The 20,617-nt window shown below is 41.6% G+C and overlaps 1 protein-coding gene across 1 annotated transcript in view; it reads left to right on the top strand.

Annotated features, from left to right (window-relative positions):
- The window catches only part of LOC128645006 (protein farnesyltransferase subunit beta-like), a 159,278-nt gene that overhangs the window by 96,273 nt on the left and 42,388 nt on the right, over positions 1 to 20,617 (top strand). Inside the window, exon 9 of the mRNA XM_053697716.1 lies at positions 656 to 788. Coding sequence (XP_053553691.1) covers positions 656 to 788 — 133 coding nt within the window. The remainder of the gene's footprint in view (positions 1 to 655; positions 789 to 20,617) is intronic.

Here is a 20,617-nt window from a genome sequence, read left to right as displayed (position 1 = left end):
TGCTCAACCAGGAACTAACAGCTCAGTAGCCTTTTTCTATTGCGACTTACCACCTAGGAGCAGCCTTTTAGCCTAATTACTCTTTCTCAGAGGAGAACTTTCCTGAAGTATATCGGTCTGATCCCACCTTACAAGGTCAGTTCAGCCCCAAAATACCTGGCAATCCTCCTCTGAATGAAGAACATGGAAACCGCAGACAATCATTCTTTGGGCCTAGTCAGTGAGATGCAGCCATATTTCCTGTAAGCACATTGGGGAAATGAGTCCAAATCTGGTTTCCCCCATCACCCTTAGGGAGGCTTTTCCCAGTGCCATAATACAAATATTCAGAGTGGTGCTAAAATGAGAAACTACATTTCTTGGGAGTGTGCCATTTAATTCGGTTACTTAAAGCATACGTCAGATGGCCTGTTATAAACATCTAGGATGTAAGTTTGCTCTCTTAGTTTTTATGTCACATCTGGTTTTCCTTCAGATCAACATAGCAATTATAAAGAAGAACTTTAACAATGATTGATCCCTTCCTAAAGGCCTACAAAATTATTATAGCTGGTTTATTATTCTCCAGATGGTTTCCAGTGTATTCACAGTAATGCTTGTCTAGTTTTTAAGTTGATTAAAGAACTGTGTTTTATCTCTGGGCTTCCTTCTCCAGCGATGGGTTGCGAGCCGACAAATGAGATTTGAAGGTGGATTCCAGGGTCGCTGTAACAAACTGGTGGATGGCTGCTACTCCTTTTGGCAAGCCGGACTACTGCCACTTATTCATAGAACTTTACATGCAGAAGGTAAGTTAGATTATATGATGATGGTGGTTTTATGACAATGTAAAGTAAAAGGATTCAACATGTTTCAAACACATCTGCTAATAAAATGATTAGATGTGTATTGGGGGTCATAGGCTTAATATTAGTGGATATACTGGGAAACGTACGTCTTTAAAGGGACACCCATTTTTGGTGAACAACCTAGGTTGTCCTTGCTGATTGGTGGATAAATTCATCCACCAATCAAAAACTGCTGTCCAGAGTCCTGAACCAAGAAAAAAGCTTAGATGCCTTCTTTTTCTTATAAAGATAGCAAGAGAAAGAAGAAACATTGATAATAGAAGTAAATTAGAAAGTTGCTTAAAATTGCATGCTCTATCTGAATCACAAAAGAAACATGTTGGGTTCAGTGTCCCTTTAAGCTAAAGAGATTCCAGCGTGCATGTTATGCTTAAAGGGGCATAAAACCCACATTTTTTTCTTCTTACATGATTCAGATAGAAGTAAATTGGAAATCACATGCTCTATTATCTTTTGTTATCTTGGTGTCCTTTGTTAAAAAGGATACCTACATAGGCTATGGAGCTGCTGATTGGTGGCTGGACTTATATGGCTTTTGTTATTTGCTCACCTGATGTGTTAGCTATCTCCCAGTACAGCATAACTGCTTCTTCAACACAGGATACCAAAAGAACAAAGCAAATTTGATAATAGAAGTAAATTGGAAATTTATTTAAAATTGCATTCTTTATCTGAATCCTGAAAGAAAAATGCACACAATTTTAAACAACGTTCCCATTTACTTCTATTGTTTAATTTGCTTCCTTCTCTTGTTATCCTTTGCTGAAAGGTGTATCTATGAAAGATCAGGTGCAGAAAAGAACCTAGGTTTTAGCTGCTAATTGGTTGATATATATATATATATATATATATATATATATATATATATATATATATATATATATATATATATATATATATATATATATATATATATATATATATATATATATATATATAAAAAATATAAGCAGCTGGAGAGCACTCTCACTTCCAAAGTCAATCCGCCAGGGTGCATGCGAGGATTGAATATTATAATGAATGAAAGGCCGCACTCTCTGGTCCTTTACATATAATGTTTTATTTGTGACGTTTCGGGGACCGAATCCCCTTCCTCAGACAGCGAACACATAAAGAATGCATTCATTTATACAAGCACACACCAATGAAACATAAGACCCACCCCCAAACACTGAAAAAAACGCCAAAAGGTTGTCATAGCAACCATACAAACAATACACACCCACACCACTCACCCAATAGACAGGCAAGAGAGCATAAAGAATATCATAAGAGTTCTCCTAAATACGATTATACATGCATACTGCATATTTGAACTATGAAAAACCACTGAATTACAGTAAATCACAATTACACAAGACTTACTGAATGTTAAACATAGGAAGCGCTGCGCAACCCGCAAGACCCATCTATGTATTGTCATATATATGTGTGCTTATTTGAACGGCAGAGGAATGTGTAACTTTACATGCTGATATACCTAAGCAAAAGTATAAACTAGTCAGTGCATACCTTTATTGATGTATATTTTAACCACCTCCGTGCACACACCGTATTGGCTCACCCATATGTTCTGTTAGAAACCAGTAGTGCATTGCCGCTCCTTCAACAAATGATACTTAGAGAATGAAATAAATTAGATAATAGAATTAAATTAGAAAGTTGTTTTAAAATTGCATTCTCTAATTGAATCATGAAAGACAAATTTTGGGTTGTCCCTTTTTTTAGGAGGCTTGAGGACAGGTTTGAAAAACTAGACTACAGTCCCCCCCCCCACTACCTTTGTTCAGTGGCCATCATCGGCTATCACTTGAACTATTTTTTTTTTTTAGTAGGATAGAAAGCTAGGAACATCACCATACACTTACGTTACAAGTGACTACTCAACTGAAAGAAATGGAGGAGAAACTGATAAAGTATGGGAAAACAGGGGTCCTATCAAAAAATTGGTGCATCCTGTCATTATGATAGGGTGTTCCCTTTAAAGTGACATTAAGCTGTAGTTATAAGCCCCATAGAATACTCTTCACTTAAAGGGACAATGTTTTCCAAATTAAGCTTTCATGATTTAGATACGGCATCTCATTGTTAATCGGCTTTACAATTAACTTTTATCATCAAATTTGCTTTGTACTCTTGGTATTCTTTGTTGAAAGCTTAAACCTTTGTAGGCTCATATGCTAAATTCTAAGCCCTTGAAGGCCGCCTCCTATCTCAGTGAGGAAGTAAGAAGCCGTGCGCTCCCTTCGCATATTTTCGTAGCCATATTGATTCATGTAAAAGATCCCCACTCTAAGATCTGGATTTGCACAGATCTTAAGAGTTGGGATCTTTTACAGGAATAAAATCCGGCTATGAAAATATCTCAAGGAAACGAGCGGCAGCTTCCGCATTCAGATCCTCCTGAAGGATCTGAATGCATATCCGTACTAGACAGCGCTACTTCATGTGTGCCATATAGATAACATTGTGCTAACCCCCATGAAGTTATTTATGATTCAGTACTGGTTGGCTAAAATGCAAGTCTGTCAAAAGAACTGCAATAAGTGGGCAGTCTGCAGCGGCTTAGATACAAAGTAATCACAGTGGTAAAATGTGTATAAATTTAATAGTGTTGGTTATGCAAAACTGGGGAATTGATGATAAAGGGATTATCTTTTTAAACAAACATTTCAAGTAGATTGTCCCTTACACTAGCACTGTCTGGTTATGAAAGCTAATAAAATGCTTTTAGATAAAGACTGCCTGCAGGGGCTTAGAAACAGGCCAAGATTTAGAGGTTTTTTTTAACGGTTATAAAAGTATATTAATATAACAATGTTAGTTGTGCAAAGCTGGAGAATGAGTAGTAAAGGAGTTATCTATCTTTTTAAACAATAACAATTTTGGAGTAGACTATCCCTTTAAGATTACCTGTGTTGCCACTCACAATAAGCAAAATCATTGTTTGCAGATACAGTGAGGATTTTAAGTGGTTTTGGTGTGATAAAAGTTAGCAATGTGTTTTTTGTATAAATTGTGTGTATGTGTGTGTGACATTAAGGAGGTAAGGACAGATGGTGGGTGCTGGTAAACACTGTGGTATTCCTTGCTGCTGTGAAACATACAATGAACTTGCAGAATAAGATGAGAATATGGCTTTGGCGATTTTTCTTTTTCTTTCAAGATAACAAAAACAAATTCTAGGTTGCTGACAATTTCCATCCGACCTTTTGCAGGTTACTCGGATAAATAGAATATTAAGGTTGTTGTTTCTTGCAAAATCGTGTTTTTTATCTTAATATGAGGAGAGTCCACGGCTTCATTCCTTGTGGGAATACAGAACCTGGCCACCAGGAGGAGGCAAAGACACCCCAGCCAAAGGCTCAAATACCTCCCCCACTCCCCCTTTCGTCACATGAGGATGGCAGAGAAGTGTCGGAAGATTCGGAGTAGTCTCTTATGGAGGGTAGTACTCTTCGGTATGGGACTGGAGTTTTAAGTAGTCTTGTCAGCCTCTCAGTGAGAGCATTGACGAATGTTAGGGTCTGGAGATGCACGGAGAGTCTTTCTGAGAAACCATCCAGACTCGTATTAACAGCTCCTAAGCAATCAGTGTTGACGAGTTTCACTGCCTGCTTCTGTCACTCAAGTCCATATCAGGTGCAATGCTAGAAGACTGTCAAACTTAAGAGGCTGGGTGTCTGTTCCACGGCAGAGATTCTGGTAAAATTGTTTCATTTTATCTCATATGATAATGTAAGAATACAAGTTCACAGTGGGACTCCTTTATCTGTATGGAATCAAGGGTTAATATCTCCGGAAGGAGGTTATTGAACAGAGGGGATTTATACATAACTTGCTTTATTATGTTTTATGCTGCAATGTGTGAGATGAGGCTCGGGCAGGTGTGGAACATTTTAGATTTTACGTTCATTTTTGAGATCACTGTTATTTGGCACGTTTCTCTCTTGGAGCAGGGGCGGTCCTGCATGGCACTCCATGTGACCGGGTGTGGTCTCATTGACTTCCTTTTTCCTGATCAGTCTAAGGGAACTGGGAAACCATCTCAATCTTGGAATAAATCCAAGCAGAACAAGACGCCCGCCAAACAATAGTCAGCATGAAGGGACGGCCCCCGATCCGGAATTGGATCGTGTTGGGGGCAGACTCTCTCTTTGTGGAGGCTTGGTTGGGGGACGTGCAAGACCCTTGGGTTCTAGAGGTCATCGCTTAGGGTTACAGGATAGATTTCAACTCTCATCCACCCAGGGGCAGATTCCTCTTATCAAACCTGTCTTCAAGACAAGAAAAACGGAAAATCTTTTCTAGGGTGTGTGAGGGATCTCTCCTCCCTAGGAGTAATTGTGCCGGTACCTCTATCAGAGAGAGGTCTAGGGTACTACTCAAACCTTTTTGTGGTCATAAAGAAGGAGGGTACGTTTCGCCCGATTCTAGACCTAAAGTGCCTAAACAAGTTTCTGTCGGTCCCATCATTCAAGATGGAGACGATAAGGTCTATTCTGCCCTTAGTTCAAGGGGGACAGTTCATGACTACGATAGACTTGAAGGATGCTTACCTACATGTGCCAATACACAAGGATCACTTCAAGTTCTTAAGATTCGCCTTTCTGGATCAGCACTTCCAGTTTGTGGTTCTTCCTTTCGGTCTGGCTACTGCTCCAAGAGTCTTTACGAAGGTTCTGGGGGCTCTGCTCACGGTGGCGAGGTCCAGAGGTATTGCAGTAGCACCATATTTGGATGACATCCTGGTTCAGGCTCCGCCCTGCCGGCTAGCAGAAGACCATTCCAGAGCTCTTCTTATTCTTCTTCAATCTTATGGATGGAAGATAAACTTAGGAAAGAGCTCTCTGGTGCCCAGTACCAGGGTGGAATTCCTGGGCACGATAATAGATTCCATATCCATGAGGATATTCCTTACAGACCAGAGATGTTGCACAATTACCAATTGTCTTGCCCTCCAGACCTCCTCAAGGCCATCTGTGGCCCGGTGTATGGAGGTAATTGGGCATATGGTGTCCAGCATAGATATCATTCCATTTGCCAGGTTCCATCTCAGACCTCTTCAATTGTGCATGCTGAGACATTGGAACGGTGACCACTCGGATCTGTCTCAACCGATTTCTCTGGACAACCGATCGAGAGAATCACTCTCTTGGTGGCTCTGTCCAGATAGTCTGTCCCAAGGGATATCCTCCTTGAAACCATCCTGGGAGATTGTGACTACAGACGCAAGTCTCTCAGGATGGGGAGCCGCTTAGGGTGCCAAGATGGCACAGGGCCGGTAGTTTTGAAAGGAATCTCTTCTCACGATCAACATTTTGGAACTTCGAGCGATCTTCAATGCTCTGAAAGCTTGGCCTCTTCTGGGTTCATCTCAGTTTATCAGATGGGCAGAGGCCCACAACTGCTCACTGTCAGCGATCCACATTCCGGGTGCGGACAACTGGGAAGCAGATTTCCTCAGACTATCTTTTCATCCAGGAGAATGGTCTCTCCATCCCAAGGTGTTTGCGAGATTTGCAATAGATGGGGGACGCCGGAGATAGATCTCATGGCCTCCCGACTCAATTCCAAGCTACCCAGATACAGGTCGTGGTCCAGGGATCCACAGGCAGAGCTGATAGATGCATTAGCAGTGGCTTGGAGGTTCAAACTAGTTTACATTTTTCCTCCGTTACCACTTCTACCTCGGGTAGTGGCCCGCATCAGGCAGGAGCAAGCTTCTGCAATTCTAATTGCTCTATCGTGGCCGCGAAGGATGTGGTTTGTGGACCTAGTGGGGATGTCCTCATCTCTTCAAAGGAGGTTACCTTGTCGCAGAGATCTGCTAGAACAGGGTCCTTTTGTTCATCAGAATCTAGATTCTCTGAGGCTGACTGCGTGGAGATTGAACGCTTAGTCCTAGCCAAGAGAGGTTTTTCTGAGAGAGTGATTGATACTCTCATTCAAGCTAGAAAGCCAGTCACTTGTCGCATCTATCATAAGGTGTAGAGGACCTACTTACTCTGGTGTGAGGAACATGGATTCCCCTGGCATAAGGTCAGGGTGTCCAGGATTCTTTCCTTTCTCCAAGATGGTTTGGAGAAGGGACTTGCCGCTAGTTCCTTTTAAGGGACAGATCTCGTCTATATCTGTATTATTTCACAAGAGGCTTGCTGAGCTTCCTGATATACAGTCTCTTTTGTTTAGGCTCTGTCTAGAATCGGACCTGTGTTTAGACATTCCGCTCCTCCTTGGAGTTTAAATCTGGTTCTTAAGGTTTTGCAGAAGGCTCCGTTTGAGCCCATGCATTCAGTTGACATTAAGTTACTGTTTTGGAAGGTTCTTTTTTCTATTGGCTATTGCTTCGGTTTGCAGAGTCTGAGATGGTGGCCTTGCAATGTGAGCCTCCTTACCTAGTTTTTCAAGCTGACAATGCTGTTCTCCGCACTGGGTTGGGTTTTCTCCCTAAGCTTGTGTCTGATCGCAACATCAATCAGGTGATTGTGGTTCCTTCCTTGTGTCCTAATCCTTCTTCAAAGGAACGATTACTTTATAATCTGGATGTGGTTCGAGCCTTGAAATTCTATCTTCAGGCCATGAGGATTTTAGACAGCCTTCGGCATTGTTTGTTGTCTATTCTGAGAAGCGTAGAGGACAGAAGGCTTCTTCCACTTCCCTATCCTGTTGGTTGAGGAGCATTATTCGATTGGCATATGAAACATTTGGACATAAGCCTCCTCAGAGGATTATGGCTCATTCAGCTAGGGCTGTGGCTTCATCTTGGGCCTTCAAGAATAAGGCCTCTATGGAGCAGATTTGTAGGGCGGCTTCCTGGTCCTCCATACATACCTTTTCAAAGTTTTACAAATTTGATGTTTTTGCTTCGGCTGAAGCAGCTTTTGGGGGAGAGGTTTTGCAGGCTGTGGTGCCCTTAGAATAGGGTCCGCCTCTCCTTTACCCTCCTGTTTTTCATTCAGTGTCCTCTAGAGCTTGGGTATATGTTTCCTACAAGTAAGGAATGAAGCCGTGGACTCTCATCATATTAAGATGGAAAACATAAATTATGCTTACCTGATGATAATTTCCTTTCCATCTGTATGAGGAGAGTCCATGACCCCTGCTCGTTTCTCCCCATTGGGCGGACCAACATTTTTTGTTTGTTTTTCTGGCACCATTTATACCCTGCTTTTTCTCCTACTGTTCCTTGTTCCCTCGGCAGAATTACTGGGGGATAAGGGGAGGTATTTTAAGCCTTTGGCTGGTGTGTCTTTGCCTCCTCCTGGTGGCCAGGTTCTGTATTTCCCACAAGTAAGGAATGAAGCAGTGGACTCTCCTCCTATAGATGGAAAGGAAATTATCAGGTTAGCATAATTTTATGTTTTTAATCCATACATCTGTGTCTTAAAGTGACATGAAACACAAATGTTTTCTTTCATGATTCAGTGCATAAAATTGAAAGAAAAAAAAGAAATCTTCCATTTTACTTCTGTTACCAAAGTTAAATAATTCTCCTGGTATGTTTTATTGAGAAGTAGGTAGGTAGGCTCAGGAGCATGCAAGTGTTTGGAGCACTATATAGTAGGGGTAGACCGATTATAGGAGTGGCCGATTTTTATTATGGCCGATATTCAGAATTTCTGAAATAATCGGTATCGGCCAGAAACTTGCAGATATTACCGATACGAAGCAAATCAAAAGTAATTTAGCTCTGTGTACTTAAAGGAAACTATGTAGTTTTAAGGGACAGAAATCATCACACAAATCCTCTATAGCACATATAAGCTGGACATAGCATCTAATAATAAATAGCACTGATAAGAGTCCAAGCCTAGGTGTTCCTGGGAGCTCAGTTACCAACTACCATACCCCCAAAGGCAGGCCTTGCATAAACAAAAAATATGATTTATGAAATAGAAAATGTGATCTTTAAGTGGCACTTAAATCTACATTGATTACCTGAAGTACACAGAGCTAAATTACTTTTGATTTGCTCATAGGGGTCAGAAATACATAAAATCAATTTGCTTGCAATTGCTGTCAGAAATAGAACATTATTTATTGCATTTTGATACATTTTACACATTTGCAAAACATTTCACTAAAGCTGCTATATTTGACTATTTTTTTTAATTTAAATTTTTATTTTCCCCTTTTGATGGAAATAAATAAAAAAACATTTAAAAAAAAAATTATAGTTCAGGCATATCAATTAAATAAATGTCCACAACAACAAACCTTGAGTAGAAAGCTATGCAGTATAGGAGACTAGTATCAATATTCTCTAGCAGTGGATAACAATGCTCTTACCATTAGGTGGTGCTGTTACACATGTATAAAACCGCCCATAAGTGACATAATAAAGAAACTTATAGTCTACTCCTCAGTACCAGGGAAGGTTTTTGCAATCCAGTAAATATATGAGCATATTAAAAATTTAAGCAAATAAATCTAGCACTGATATTGCAGCATGTCCTTTCTTTCCCAGGCAAGTGGCAGTATATATATATTTTTTACTTTACTTTTATCCCTTATCTGTAAAGTGTACCAAGTGAGCATGTTTTTATTGAAGTGGCAGCAATATATGAAAAAAAAACCCAGAAGTCCTTTCAACAGGAGAACATGCTGAAATGTTATGCTTTCTGCACTATAATGTTGTTCTTTTAACTGAGTATTGAAGAAATTGTGTAGTGTCTAGCTTTGTAGTAGTGGATTAAATTAAATTTTATCAGTGTGCAGTTCAAAGGTATTTGCCATTTTCTATGTTTTGGGAAGCCATTAACCCCTTAATGACCGCAGCACTTTTCCATTTTCTGTCCGTTTTTGGACCAAGGCTATTTTTACATTTTTGCGGTGTTTGTGTTTAGCTGTAATTTTCCTCTTACTCATTTACTGTACCCACACATATTATATACCGTTTTTCTCGCCATTAAATGGACTTTCAAAAGATACCATTATTTTCATCATATCTTATAATTTACTATAAAAAACATTATAAAATATGAAGGAAAAATGGAAAAAAACACACTTTTTCTAACTTTGACCCCCAAAATCTGTTACACATCTACAACCACCAATAAACACCCATGCTAAATAGTTTCTAAATTTTGTCCTGAGTTTAGAAATACCCAATGTTTACATCTTCTTTGCTTTTTTTGCAAGTTATAGGGCCATAAATACAAGTAGCACTTTGCTATTTCCAAACCACTTTTTTTCAAAATTAGTGCTAGTTACATTGGGACACTAATATCTTTCAGGAATCCCTGAATATCTATTGACATGTATATATTTTTTTTTAGAAGACATCCCAAAGTATTGATCTAGGCCCATTTTGGTATATTTCATGCCACTATTTCACCGCCAAATGCGATCAAATAAAAAAAATTGTTCACTTTTTCACAAATTTTTTCACAAACTTTAGGTTTCTCACTGAAATTATTTACAAACAACTTATGCAATTATAGAATAAATGGTTGTAAATGCTTCTCTGGGATCCCCTTTGTTCAGAAATAGCAGACATATATGGCTTTGGCTTTGCTTTTTGGTAATTAGAAGGCTGCTAAATGCCACTGCGCACAATACGTGTGTTATGCCCAGCATTGAAGGGGTTAATTAGGGAGCATGTAGGGAGCTTCTAGGGTTAATTTTAGCTTTAGTGTAGTGTAGTAGACAACCCCAAGTATTGATCTAGGCCCATTTTGGTATATTTCATGCCACCATTTCACCGCCAAAGGCGATCAAAGTAAAAAAAAATGTTAATTTTTTCACAATTTTAGGTTTCTCACTGAAATTATTTACAAACAGCTTGTGCAATTATGGCACAAATGGTTGTAAATGCTTCTCTGGGATGCCCTTTGTTCAGAAATAGCAGACATATATGACTTTGGCGTTGCTTTATGGTAATTAGAAAGTCGCTAAATGCTGCTGCGCATCACACGTGTATTATGGCTAGCAGTGAAGGGGTTAATTAGGTAGTTTGTAGGGAGCTTACAGGGTTAATTTTAGCTTTAGTGTAGACATCAGCCTCCCACCTGACACATCCCACCCCCTGATCCCTCCCAAACAGCTCCCTTCTCTCCCCCACCCCACTATTGTCTCCGCCATCTTAAGTACTGGCAGAAAGTCTGCCAGTACTAAAATAAAAGTTTTTTTTTTTTTTTTTTTTAAGGAAAAAAAAAAGCATATTTACATATGCTGTGTTTAGGATCCCCCCCTTAACCCCCAACCTCCCTGATTCCCCCCAAAACAGCTCTCTAAGCCTCCCTCTCAGCCTTATTGGGGGCCATCTTGGGTACTGGCAGCTGTCTGCCAGTACCTATTTTGAACAATCAAATGTTTATTTTTGTTTAAAAATGTTTTCTGTAGTGTAGCTCAATCACCCCCCCCCCCCCCCACCTACATCACACCTAAGGGCTTTTTTATTTATTTAAATTTTGTCCCACTTTTGACACATTTTTTCCGTAGTGTAGCGGTTCCCACCCGCTCCCTCCCCGTGCACGCGCCCGCCCCCTCGTGCACGTGCGCGCGCCCCCGGGCTTACCCGCCCACGATCCCGCCCCCCTCCACATGACCAGGGCCATCGATGGCCGCCACCCACCTCCCACACCGGCTCCCACCCACCAACGATACCGGCCATCGATGTCCGGTGCAGAGAGGGCCACAGAGTGGCTCTCTCTGCATCGGATGGCCGTGAAAGGTTATTGCAGGATGCCTCCATATCGAGGCATCACTGCAATAACCGGAAAGCAGCTGGAAGCGAGCAGGATCGCTTCCAGCTGCTTTCCACACAGAGGACGTGCAGGGTACGTCCTCAGGCGTTAACTGCCTTTTTTCTGAGGACGTACCCTGCACGTCCTCGGTCGTTAAGGGGTTAAATAAGTTAAAGGGACACTGAACCCAAATTTTTTCTTTTGTGATTCAGATAGAGCATGACATTTTTAAGCAACTTTCTAATTTATTCCTATTATCAAATGTTCTTTATTCTCTTGGTATCTTTATTTGAAATGCAAGAATGTAAGTTAAGATGCCGGCCCATTTTTAGTGAACAACCGAGGTTGTCCTTGCTGATTGCTTTTTAATGTTTAAAATTTTAATAAGCATGTTCAGTTTATACCAGATTTCTGTAGAAATTGTGTTGATTTTTCAAAACTTTAAATGCACAGAATATTGGCCCCGGTTATTGGTTATCGGCCTAAAAGGCGGCCAATAATTGGTATCTGCCCTGAAAAAACGATATTGGTCTATCCCTACTATATAGCAACCGTTTTGCAAAAATACTTTTAACAATGCAATACATTGTAGGAGCACTGATGACAGCAGTGCCATGTAGTGCTACAGATGTGCACACTACCTACCTAGGTATCCTCTTCAACAAAGAATACCATGAGAACTAATAAAATATAATAGAGTAAATTGAAAACTTTTTAGAAATTGTATTTTTTGTCTGAATTGGAAAAGATAACGTTCATAAAACAACAAATTAATTCTGCAAGTAGTGATATTTATAATTTAATGTTGATGCACAATTACCATTTGTTTGCCCAATTTAACTGAAAAAAATAAAACCATTGAAAAAAAGCTGGCTACAAAAAAGGTTTTGGAGACCAATACATTTTTCTATTCTTGCTTCAGGAATATTTTTATGTTTTCTCGCATGCACTGCATGTTTTTTATAGTTATTAATTCTGGGGACTGTGAATGTCATTACAAAATCTTAAAGGGACATTTGTAGATTATACATTTATATAGCCCATACAGTTTTGTTTTTTTTAAGTATAGATTTGCTTATTTTTAAATAACATTGTGCTGATTTTCAGACTCCTAACCAAGCCCCAAAGTTTTAGGAGTATGTATACCTACTAGCTTGCTCCTGTTTGTGTAAAGGGTCTTTTCATATGCAGACGAGGGTTGGGAGTGTCTGCTCTTTTTGCTTTACAGTCCATTTCAGTGGGTGTTCCAGCTAACCTTTTCAACAGTGCTAAACTGGTAGCTTCTAAGTAAGTTTTAAAAGGTTTTATTCTGGATTTTTAGATCAGTATCTGTGCATAATATTCTTTATAGTAGTGTCTATTACATGCAGTTATATGAAAATTGGTGTATACTGACTCTTTTTTAAAGTGAGGCTAAATCCTAGTATTTCAAAAACTCTTAAGATTTACCATCACTAAAAATAAAGGGCACCTTCATTCATCAGTTTAAAGAAAACTGTTGAAATGGTGCCTTTATTTCTCCGCTATTCTTACCAGTTGGCAAGATGTTCTTTTGCTCCAATGCTTTTTTTTTTTTTATATATCTGTCTCTCCAAATGTACCTTTTGGTGATGATTATAGCTGTGAAAAGCTCATATCTTTCTAATGACACGGTGAGTCCACGGATCATCATCAATTATTGTTGGGAATATCACTCCCGGCCAGCAGGAAGAGGCAAAGAGCACCACAGCAAAGCAAAGCTGTTAAATATCACTCAAGAGATGTACATGATCCCTGGGCCGTGGACATTGTCTCCCAGGGATACAAAATAGACTTCAAATCTTTTCCTCCCAGAGGCAGGTTTCTCCTCTCCAGATTATCTGTAGACCAGATAAAGAGAGGCATTCTTACATTGTGTCAAGGATCTTGCCGCCCTGGGGGTAATAGTTCCAGTTCCCTTTCCGGAAAGGGGTCTGGGATTTTACTCAAATCTGTTCGTAGTTCCCAAAAAGGAGGGGACTTTTTGACCAATCCTAGATCTAAAATGTTAAACAAGTTTCTCAGAGTGCCATCCTTCAAGATGGAGACTATACGCTCCATTCTTCACTTGGTACAAGAGGGTCAGTTCATGACAACCATAGACCTAAAGGATGCATACCTTCATGTTCCCATTCACAGGGACCATCACAAGTTTCTGAGATTCACCTTTTTAGACAGTCCTTTCCAGGTTGTGACCCTTCCATTCAGCCTTGCCACAGCTCCCAGAATTTTTTCAAAGGTACTGGGGGCTCTTTTAGCTGTGCTTCGATCTCGGGGCATTGCAGTGGCACCTTATCTGGACGACATTCTGGTTCAGGCGCCATCTTTTCAACAAGCGGAATCTCATACAGAGATCTTGTTGTCTTTTATTCGATCCCACGGATGGAAGGTGAATCGGGGAAAAAAGTTCTCTGGTTCCAGCTACAAGGGTCGTATTTTTGGGGACCATAATAGACTCCCTGTTAATGAAGATTTTTCTGACGGAGGTCAGAAAAAAGATTTCAGACTCTTGTTTTGTCCTTCAGTCCTCTCCACTGCCGTCAGTGGCTCAATGTATGGAGGTAATCGGTGTGATGGTGGCTTCCATGGACATCATTCAGTTTGCTCGGTTCCATCTCAGACCTCTGCAGTTATGCATGCTCAGACAATGGAACGGGGACTATATGGACCTGTCTTCGCATGTAGATCTAGATCAGGCATCAATAGCCTCTCTTCCGTTCTCAGGATCATCTCTCCCAGGGTACTTGCTTCCGCAGACCCTCCTGGGTGATTGTTACCACGGATGCCAGCCTTCTAGGTTGGGGAGCATTATGGGGCTTGTTGAAGGCTCAAGGCTTATAGACCCCGGAGGAGTCAGTCCTGCCCATAAACATCTTGGAGCTGAGAGCAATCTTTAATGCTCTTCTGACCTGGCCTCAGTTAGCCTTAGCCTCGGTGGCCTACATCAACCACCAGGGGGGAACTCGGAGTTCCTTGGCCATGATAGAGGTGGCCGAATTATTCAGTGGGCGGAGACCCACAACTGCTGTCTTTCTGCGATCCACATCCCAGGAGTGGACAATTGGGAAGCAGATTTTCTGAGCAGACAGACCTTTCATCCCGGGGAGTGGGAACTTTATTCAAATGTGTTTTCTAGCTTGACCCTCAAGTGGGGGCAGCCAGAGTTGGATCTCATGACTTCTCGTCAGAATGCCAAACTTCCGAGATACGGCTCGAGGTCAAGAGATCCACAGTTATTTCTGATCGTTGCTCTGGCAGTTCCTTGGAACTTCAGTCTAGCATACCGATTTCCTCCGTTCGCTCTCCTTCCAAGAGTCATTGCTCGAATCAAGCAGGAGAGGGCGTCTGTAATTCTCATAGCCCTGGCTTGGCCTTGCAGGATTTGGTATGCAGACCTAGTGGAAATGTCATCCTTTTCACCTTGGAGACTGCCTCCGAGGAAGGACCTTCTACTTCAGGGTCCCTTCCTTCATCCAAATCTTGTTTCTCTGAAGCTGACTGCTTGGAGATTGAACGCTTAGTTTTATCTAAGCGTGGATTTTCAGAGTCGGTCATTGAGACCTTGATTCAGGCTTGTAAGCCTGTGACTCGCAGGATTTACCATAAGATCTGACGTAACTACTTGTATTGGTGTGAATCCAAAGGATACTCTTGGAGTAGAGTATGGATTCCTAGGATTTTTTCCTTTCTCCAGGATGGTCTGAAGAAAGGGTTTGTCGGCAAGTACTCTAAATGGTCAGATTTCGGCATTGTTTATTTTGTTACATAAGCGCTTGGCGGATGTGCTAGACGTGCAATCGTTTTTTCAGGCCTTGGTTAAAATTTGGCCTGTGTTTAAACCTGTTACTCCTCCATGGAGTCTTAACCTTGTTCTTAAAGTTTTACAACAGGCTCAGTTTGAGCCTATGCATTCTTTAGATAATTAAGATGTTATCTTGGAAAGTTTTTTTTTTTTTAAAGTAATTTTTATTAGATTTTTCATATGAGATAAAGATGTACAACATGAGTACGACCAAAGCGTACTATTTCAATAATAATGACAAAGGAAATAGATACATAAGAAGACACAGTATATACATTAATAGATCAACTAAACATCTGTAACCTCAGTGTCTAAAATAAGGGTATGACAAAATTGTTCACTTATATCAGAAGTAACTGAAAAAAGGGAGAATGGGAAAAGGAAAGAAGAAGAGAGAGACAGAAAGGGGGGGGGGGGAGGGGGATCATCCTTGAAAGGGGAGAGAGGGGGTGGAGGGGGGGGGGGGGGGTTCATCCTTGTGAGAGGGGGGGAAGGGGAAGGATAGGGAAGGATAGGGTCTAAGGCCAAGGGAACAGACCTGTCGTGGTCACCAAATAAACCTAGATGGGTGTGGGATGCTGTACTGACATTGAGTGAGGGTATAATAGGCTAAGTCTTAAAGCTAGGGAGCCAAGTCGTGTCAAATCTATCTTTCCATTCTGCCCAAATCAGTTCAAAAAGGTCAACTTTACCCTTGGAATAATAGATAGGTTTTTCCATGGTGTAGATGTAGGCCATGGTTTGGGTGATGTCAGACCAGGATGGGGGGCTAGTTCTTTTCCAAGCTTTAGCTATGTTGAGTTTGATAGCTGAAAAAAAATATATGCTCAAGGAAGCATAGTGTCTAGGGAGTTTGCAGGTACCTATGTGTAGTAAGGCGACTTCTGGTGTATTGGGAAGGGAGATGCCCATAGTCCTAAGAGTTGAGAAACACTTATTCCAAATGGGCCTCAATTTGGAGCAAGTCCACCAAATGTGTGTCATGTCTCCTACTCTGCCGCAATCTCTCCAGCAGACAGGAGATGCACCAGGGAAAATTGTGGCTAGCCTAGCAGGCACAAAGTACCACTGTGTGAGGAGTTTGATATAGTTCTCATGCATAGTGACACAGTGGAGAGTTTTGTTTGTGAGGAGTAATGTACGGTGCCTCTCTTTGGTAGGGGCACAGAACTCAAGTTTTTGTTCCCATTTAATGACATGAGTAGCCTTGTCTGCGGGGGATGCGCCCTCCATAATGGAATAGTGGAAAGATAGTGGCTTACCCAGTCTCAACCCCTGTTGCTATCTGGCTTCCCAAATGGTTAGTGGTCTGGAGAGGGATGATTTAAAGCCCCAGCTAGTCAGAAAGCTGAGGACTCTTGTATATTCAAAGCGCATATAGCGCGGGGGGGGGTACTGAACCGCCAATGTGGGCAAAGGATATAAACGAATCTCGGGAAGTTGAGGACCATAGGTCAGCCACCTTCGCAACACCAAGTCTCAGCCACGTTGAGGGATGGGAGTCTGGGAGGCCCGATAATAGGCCAGTTAATGAAGTGATAGGGGATTGGTGGGGGGCCACCTGGGAATAATGTCTCAGGAGTTCCCAGGAGGCTAGGCATTCTCGGATCACCTGATTCTCAATGCCTAAGGTTTTTCTGGAATGTGGAGGGGTCCAGATCAGGTCCCTCAGGGTAAGGTCGAAGGGTAGGGAGGCCTGTTCAATTGACCTCCATTTGCTATCAGAATCTTTTATACCCCATTGGGTAATGTGTGTGAGCATGGCGGCCTCATAGTATCTAAGTATGGACGGGGAGGCCACTCCTCCATGCATTCTGGGGTATTGTAGGAGTCTGTGGGCCACCCGTGGAGGTTTGTTTTGCCATATATACTTGGTACAGGCGCCCTGAAATTGAGTGAGCAGGGCTCTAGGTACTCTAATAGGGAGGCAGCGCATGATGTATGTTAATTTTGGAAGAAAGCTCATCTTAAGGGCTGTTATCCGACCTAGCCAAGATATGGAACGGAAATTCCATCTATTGGACAAGGTGTGTAATTCGGTCAGAAGGGGCTTATAATTATTTAAGATGAGGTTGGGGATGGAGTTAGAGAGTTTAACTCCTAAGTGGGAGACATACGTATTGTTGATAACAAATTTGTATGTGTCTCGTAGCGAATTAGTGACAGAGTCTGGGAAACCCTGAGTGTAAAGTTCGGTTTTGGATTGATTTAGCCTATAATAGGATAGGCTACTGAATACTTCCAGTGTAGATAAAAGTTTAGGAATCTCACTGAGGGGGTTTGCGGAGAGTATGGTGGTGTCATCTGCGAACAGAGCCACTTTGTGGACCATTCCGTGTAAGATAACTCCAGATATCTCTTTGTCAGCTCTAATGGCAGCAGCGAGCGGTTCAATGGCCAGCGCAAACAGGATGGGCGATAGGGGGCAACCCTGCCGGGTGCCATTTGAAATGGGGAAGGGGGAGGAATGGAATCCTAGGCCCTTAACTGAGGCCGTAGGGGCCGAGTACAAAGCTTGTATTGCTTGAATGATGGAGGTCGGGAAGCGAAAGATCTTTAGAACTTCCCATAGGAAGTCCCATCTGACCCGGTCGAATGCTTTCTCAGCATCGAGAGAAAGCACTGCAATTGGTTTATTGTGTCTTTTGGCTTCTAGAAGAATATTAAGGAGCCTTCTTGTATTGTCGGGACCTTCTCTTCCAGGGATGAAGCCAACCTGGTCAGGGTTAATAAGTGAGGGGAGGAGTCTTGCGAGTCTATTCGCGAAGATTTTTGCATATATTTTAACATCAGTATTAATCAAAGATATGGGCCTATAGCTAGCGCACAGTGTTGGGTCTTTGTTGGGCTTGAGAATTGTGGTGATGGAGGCCTCTAGGAGTTATCTTGGAAAGTTTTATTTCTTGTTACCATTTCCTCTGCTCAGAGAGTTTCTGAACTCTCTGCTTTACAGTGTGATTTCCCTTATCTTATATTTCACTCTGATAAGGTTATTCTGCATAATAAGTTTGGTTTCCTGTCCAAGGTTGTTTCGGTCAAGAATATTAATCAGGAAATTGTTGTACCTTCTTTGTGTCCTAATACTTCTTCTCACAAAGAACGCTTATTACATAATCTGGATGTTGTGCGAGCGCTAAAATTTTATTTGCAGGCAACTAAGGACTTGCATCAGTCTTCTGCATTGTTGGTTTGCTTTTCTGGGAAACACAAGGGTCAGAAAGCTACGGCTACTTCACTTTCCCTTTGGCTGAAGAGCGTTATTCGCTTGGCATATGAAACTGCTGGACAGCAACCTCCTGAGAAAATCATTCCACAAGGGCTGTTTCTTATTCCTGGGCCTTCACAAATAAAGCTTCTGTGGAACAGATTTGCAAGGCTGCAACTTGGTCATTTTTGCACACTTTTTCCAAATTCTATAAATTCGATACTTTTGCCTCGGTTGAGGCTCCTTTTGGGAGAAAGTTTCTTCAAGCAGTGGTGCCGCCTGTTTAGGTTCCTGTGTTGTCCCCCCTTATCTGTGTTCTCTGACTTGGGTATTGGTTCCCAACAGTAATTGATGATGATCCGTGGACTCACCGTGTCATTAGAAAGAGAACTAAATTTATGCTTACCTGATAAATTTAATTATTTCTTGACACAGTGAGTCCACGGCCCACCCTGTATTTCTTTTTATATAAACCTCAGGCACCTCTGCACCTTGTGTTACTTCCTTTCTCTCCTTTAACTTTGGTTGAATGACTGGGGGATTGTGGGTAGGGGAGTGATATTTAACAGCTTTGCTGTGGTGCTCTTTGCCTCCTCTTGCTGGCAAGGAGTGATATACCCAACAGTAACTGATGATGATCCGTGGACTTACCGTGTCAAGAAAGAAAAGAGAATTTATGCTTACCTGATAAATTTATTTCTTTTTTGACACGAGTCCATGGATCATCTTAATTACTAATGGGATATTCACCTCCTGGTCAACAGGAGGAGGCAAAGAGCACCACAGCAGAGCTGTTAAATAGCTCCTCCCACTTTAGTCATTTGACCGAAGTTAGGCAGAGAAAGGAAAAGCCAAGGCGCAGAGGTGTCTGAAGTTTACAATAACCGACAACCTGTCTAAAAGAACAGGGCGGGCCGTGGACTCTTCGTGTCAAAAAAGAAATTTATCAGGTAAGCATAAATTTTCTTTTCTTTTTTAAGACACGATGAGTCCACTGATCATCTTTATTACTAATGGGATTCAATACCCAAGCTAGAGTACACAGATGATACGGGAGGGACAAGACAGGGAACCTAAACGGAAGGCACCACTGCTTGAAGAACCGTTCTCCCAAAAGCGGCCTCAGCCGAGGCAAAAGTGAAGAGAGGACCAAGTTGCAGCCTTGCAAATCTGTTCCACAGATTGCTCATTTTTGAATGCCCATGAGGAAGCAACAGCCCTCGTGGAATGAGCCGTAACTCTCTCGGGGGGCTGCTGTCCAGCAGTCTCATATGCAAAACGTATGATACTCCTCAGCCAAAAAGAAAGAAGTATCCGTAGCTTTCTGACCCTTGCGTTTTCCTGAGAAAACCACAAACAAGGAAGAAGACTGACGAAAGTCCTTAGTCGCCTGCAGGTAAAACTTTTAAAGCACGGTCCACGTCCAAATTGTGCAGAAGCCTTTCGTTCTGAGAAGGATTAGGACACAAGGAAGGAACAACAATCTCCTGATTAATGTTTTTCGATCAGAAACAACCTTAGGAAGAAATCCTAATTTAGTATGTAAAACTACCTTATCTGAATGGAAAATAAGATAAGGAGACTCATACTGTAATGCAGAGAGCTCTGACACTCTCCTAGCAGAAGAAATAGCAACAAGAAATAAAACTTCAAGATAACTTAATATCTAAGGAATGCATAGGCTCAAACGGAGCCCCTTGAAGAACTTTGAGAACTAAATTAAGACTCCATGGAGGAGTAACTGGTTTGAACACAAGCCTGATCCTGACCAAGGCCTGACAGAACGATTGTACATCTGGAACATCCGCCAGACGTTTGTGTAACAAAATAGATAAGACCGAGATTTGCCCCTTTAGTGAACTCGTCGATAAACCTTTCTCCAAACCTTTATGAAGATAGGACAAAATTCTAGGAATCCTAACTCTACTCCATGAGTAGCCCTTGGATTCACACCAATAGAAAGATTTACGCCAAATCTTATGGTAAATCCTTCTAGTAACAGGCTTACAAGCCTGAATCATGGTCTCTATAACAGAGTCAGAAAATCCCCGCT

The sequence above is a fragment of the Bombina bombina genome, chromosome 1 (assembly GCF_027579735.1).
Source record: "Bombina bombina isolate aBomBom1 chromosome 1, aBomBom1.pri, whole genome shotgun sequence".
NCBI classification, from domain to species: domain Eukaryota; kingdom Metazoa; phylum Chordata; class Amphibia; order Anura; family Bombinatoridae; genus Bombina; species Bombina bombina.
This window is presented reverse-complemented; position numbering and strand designations above follow the sequence as displayed.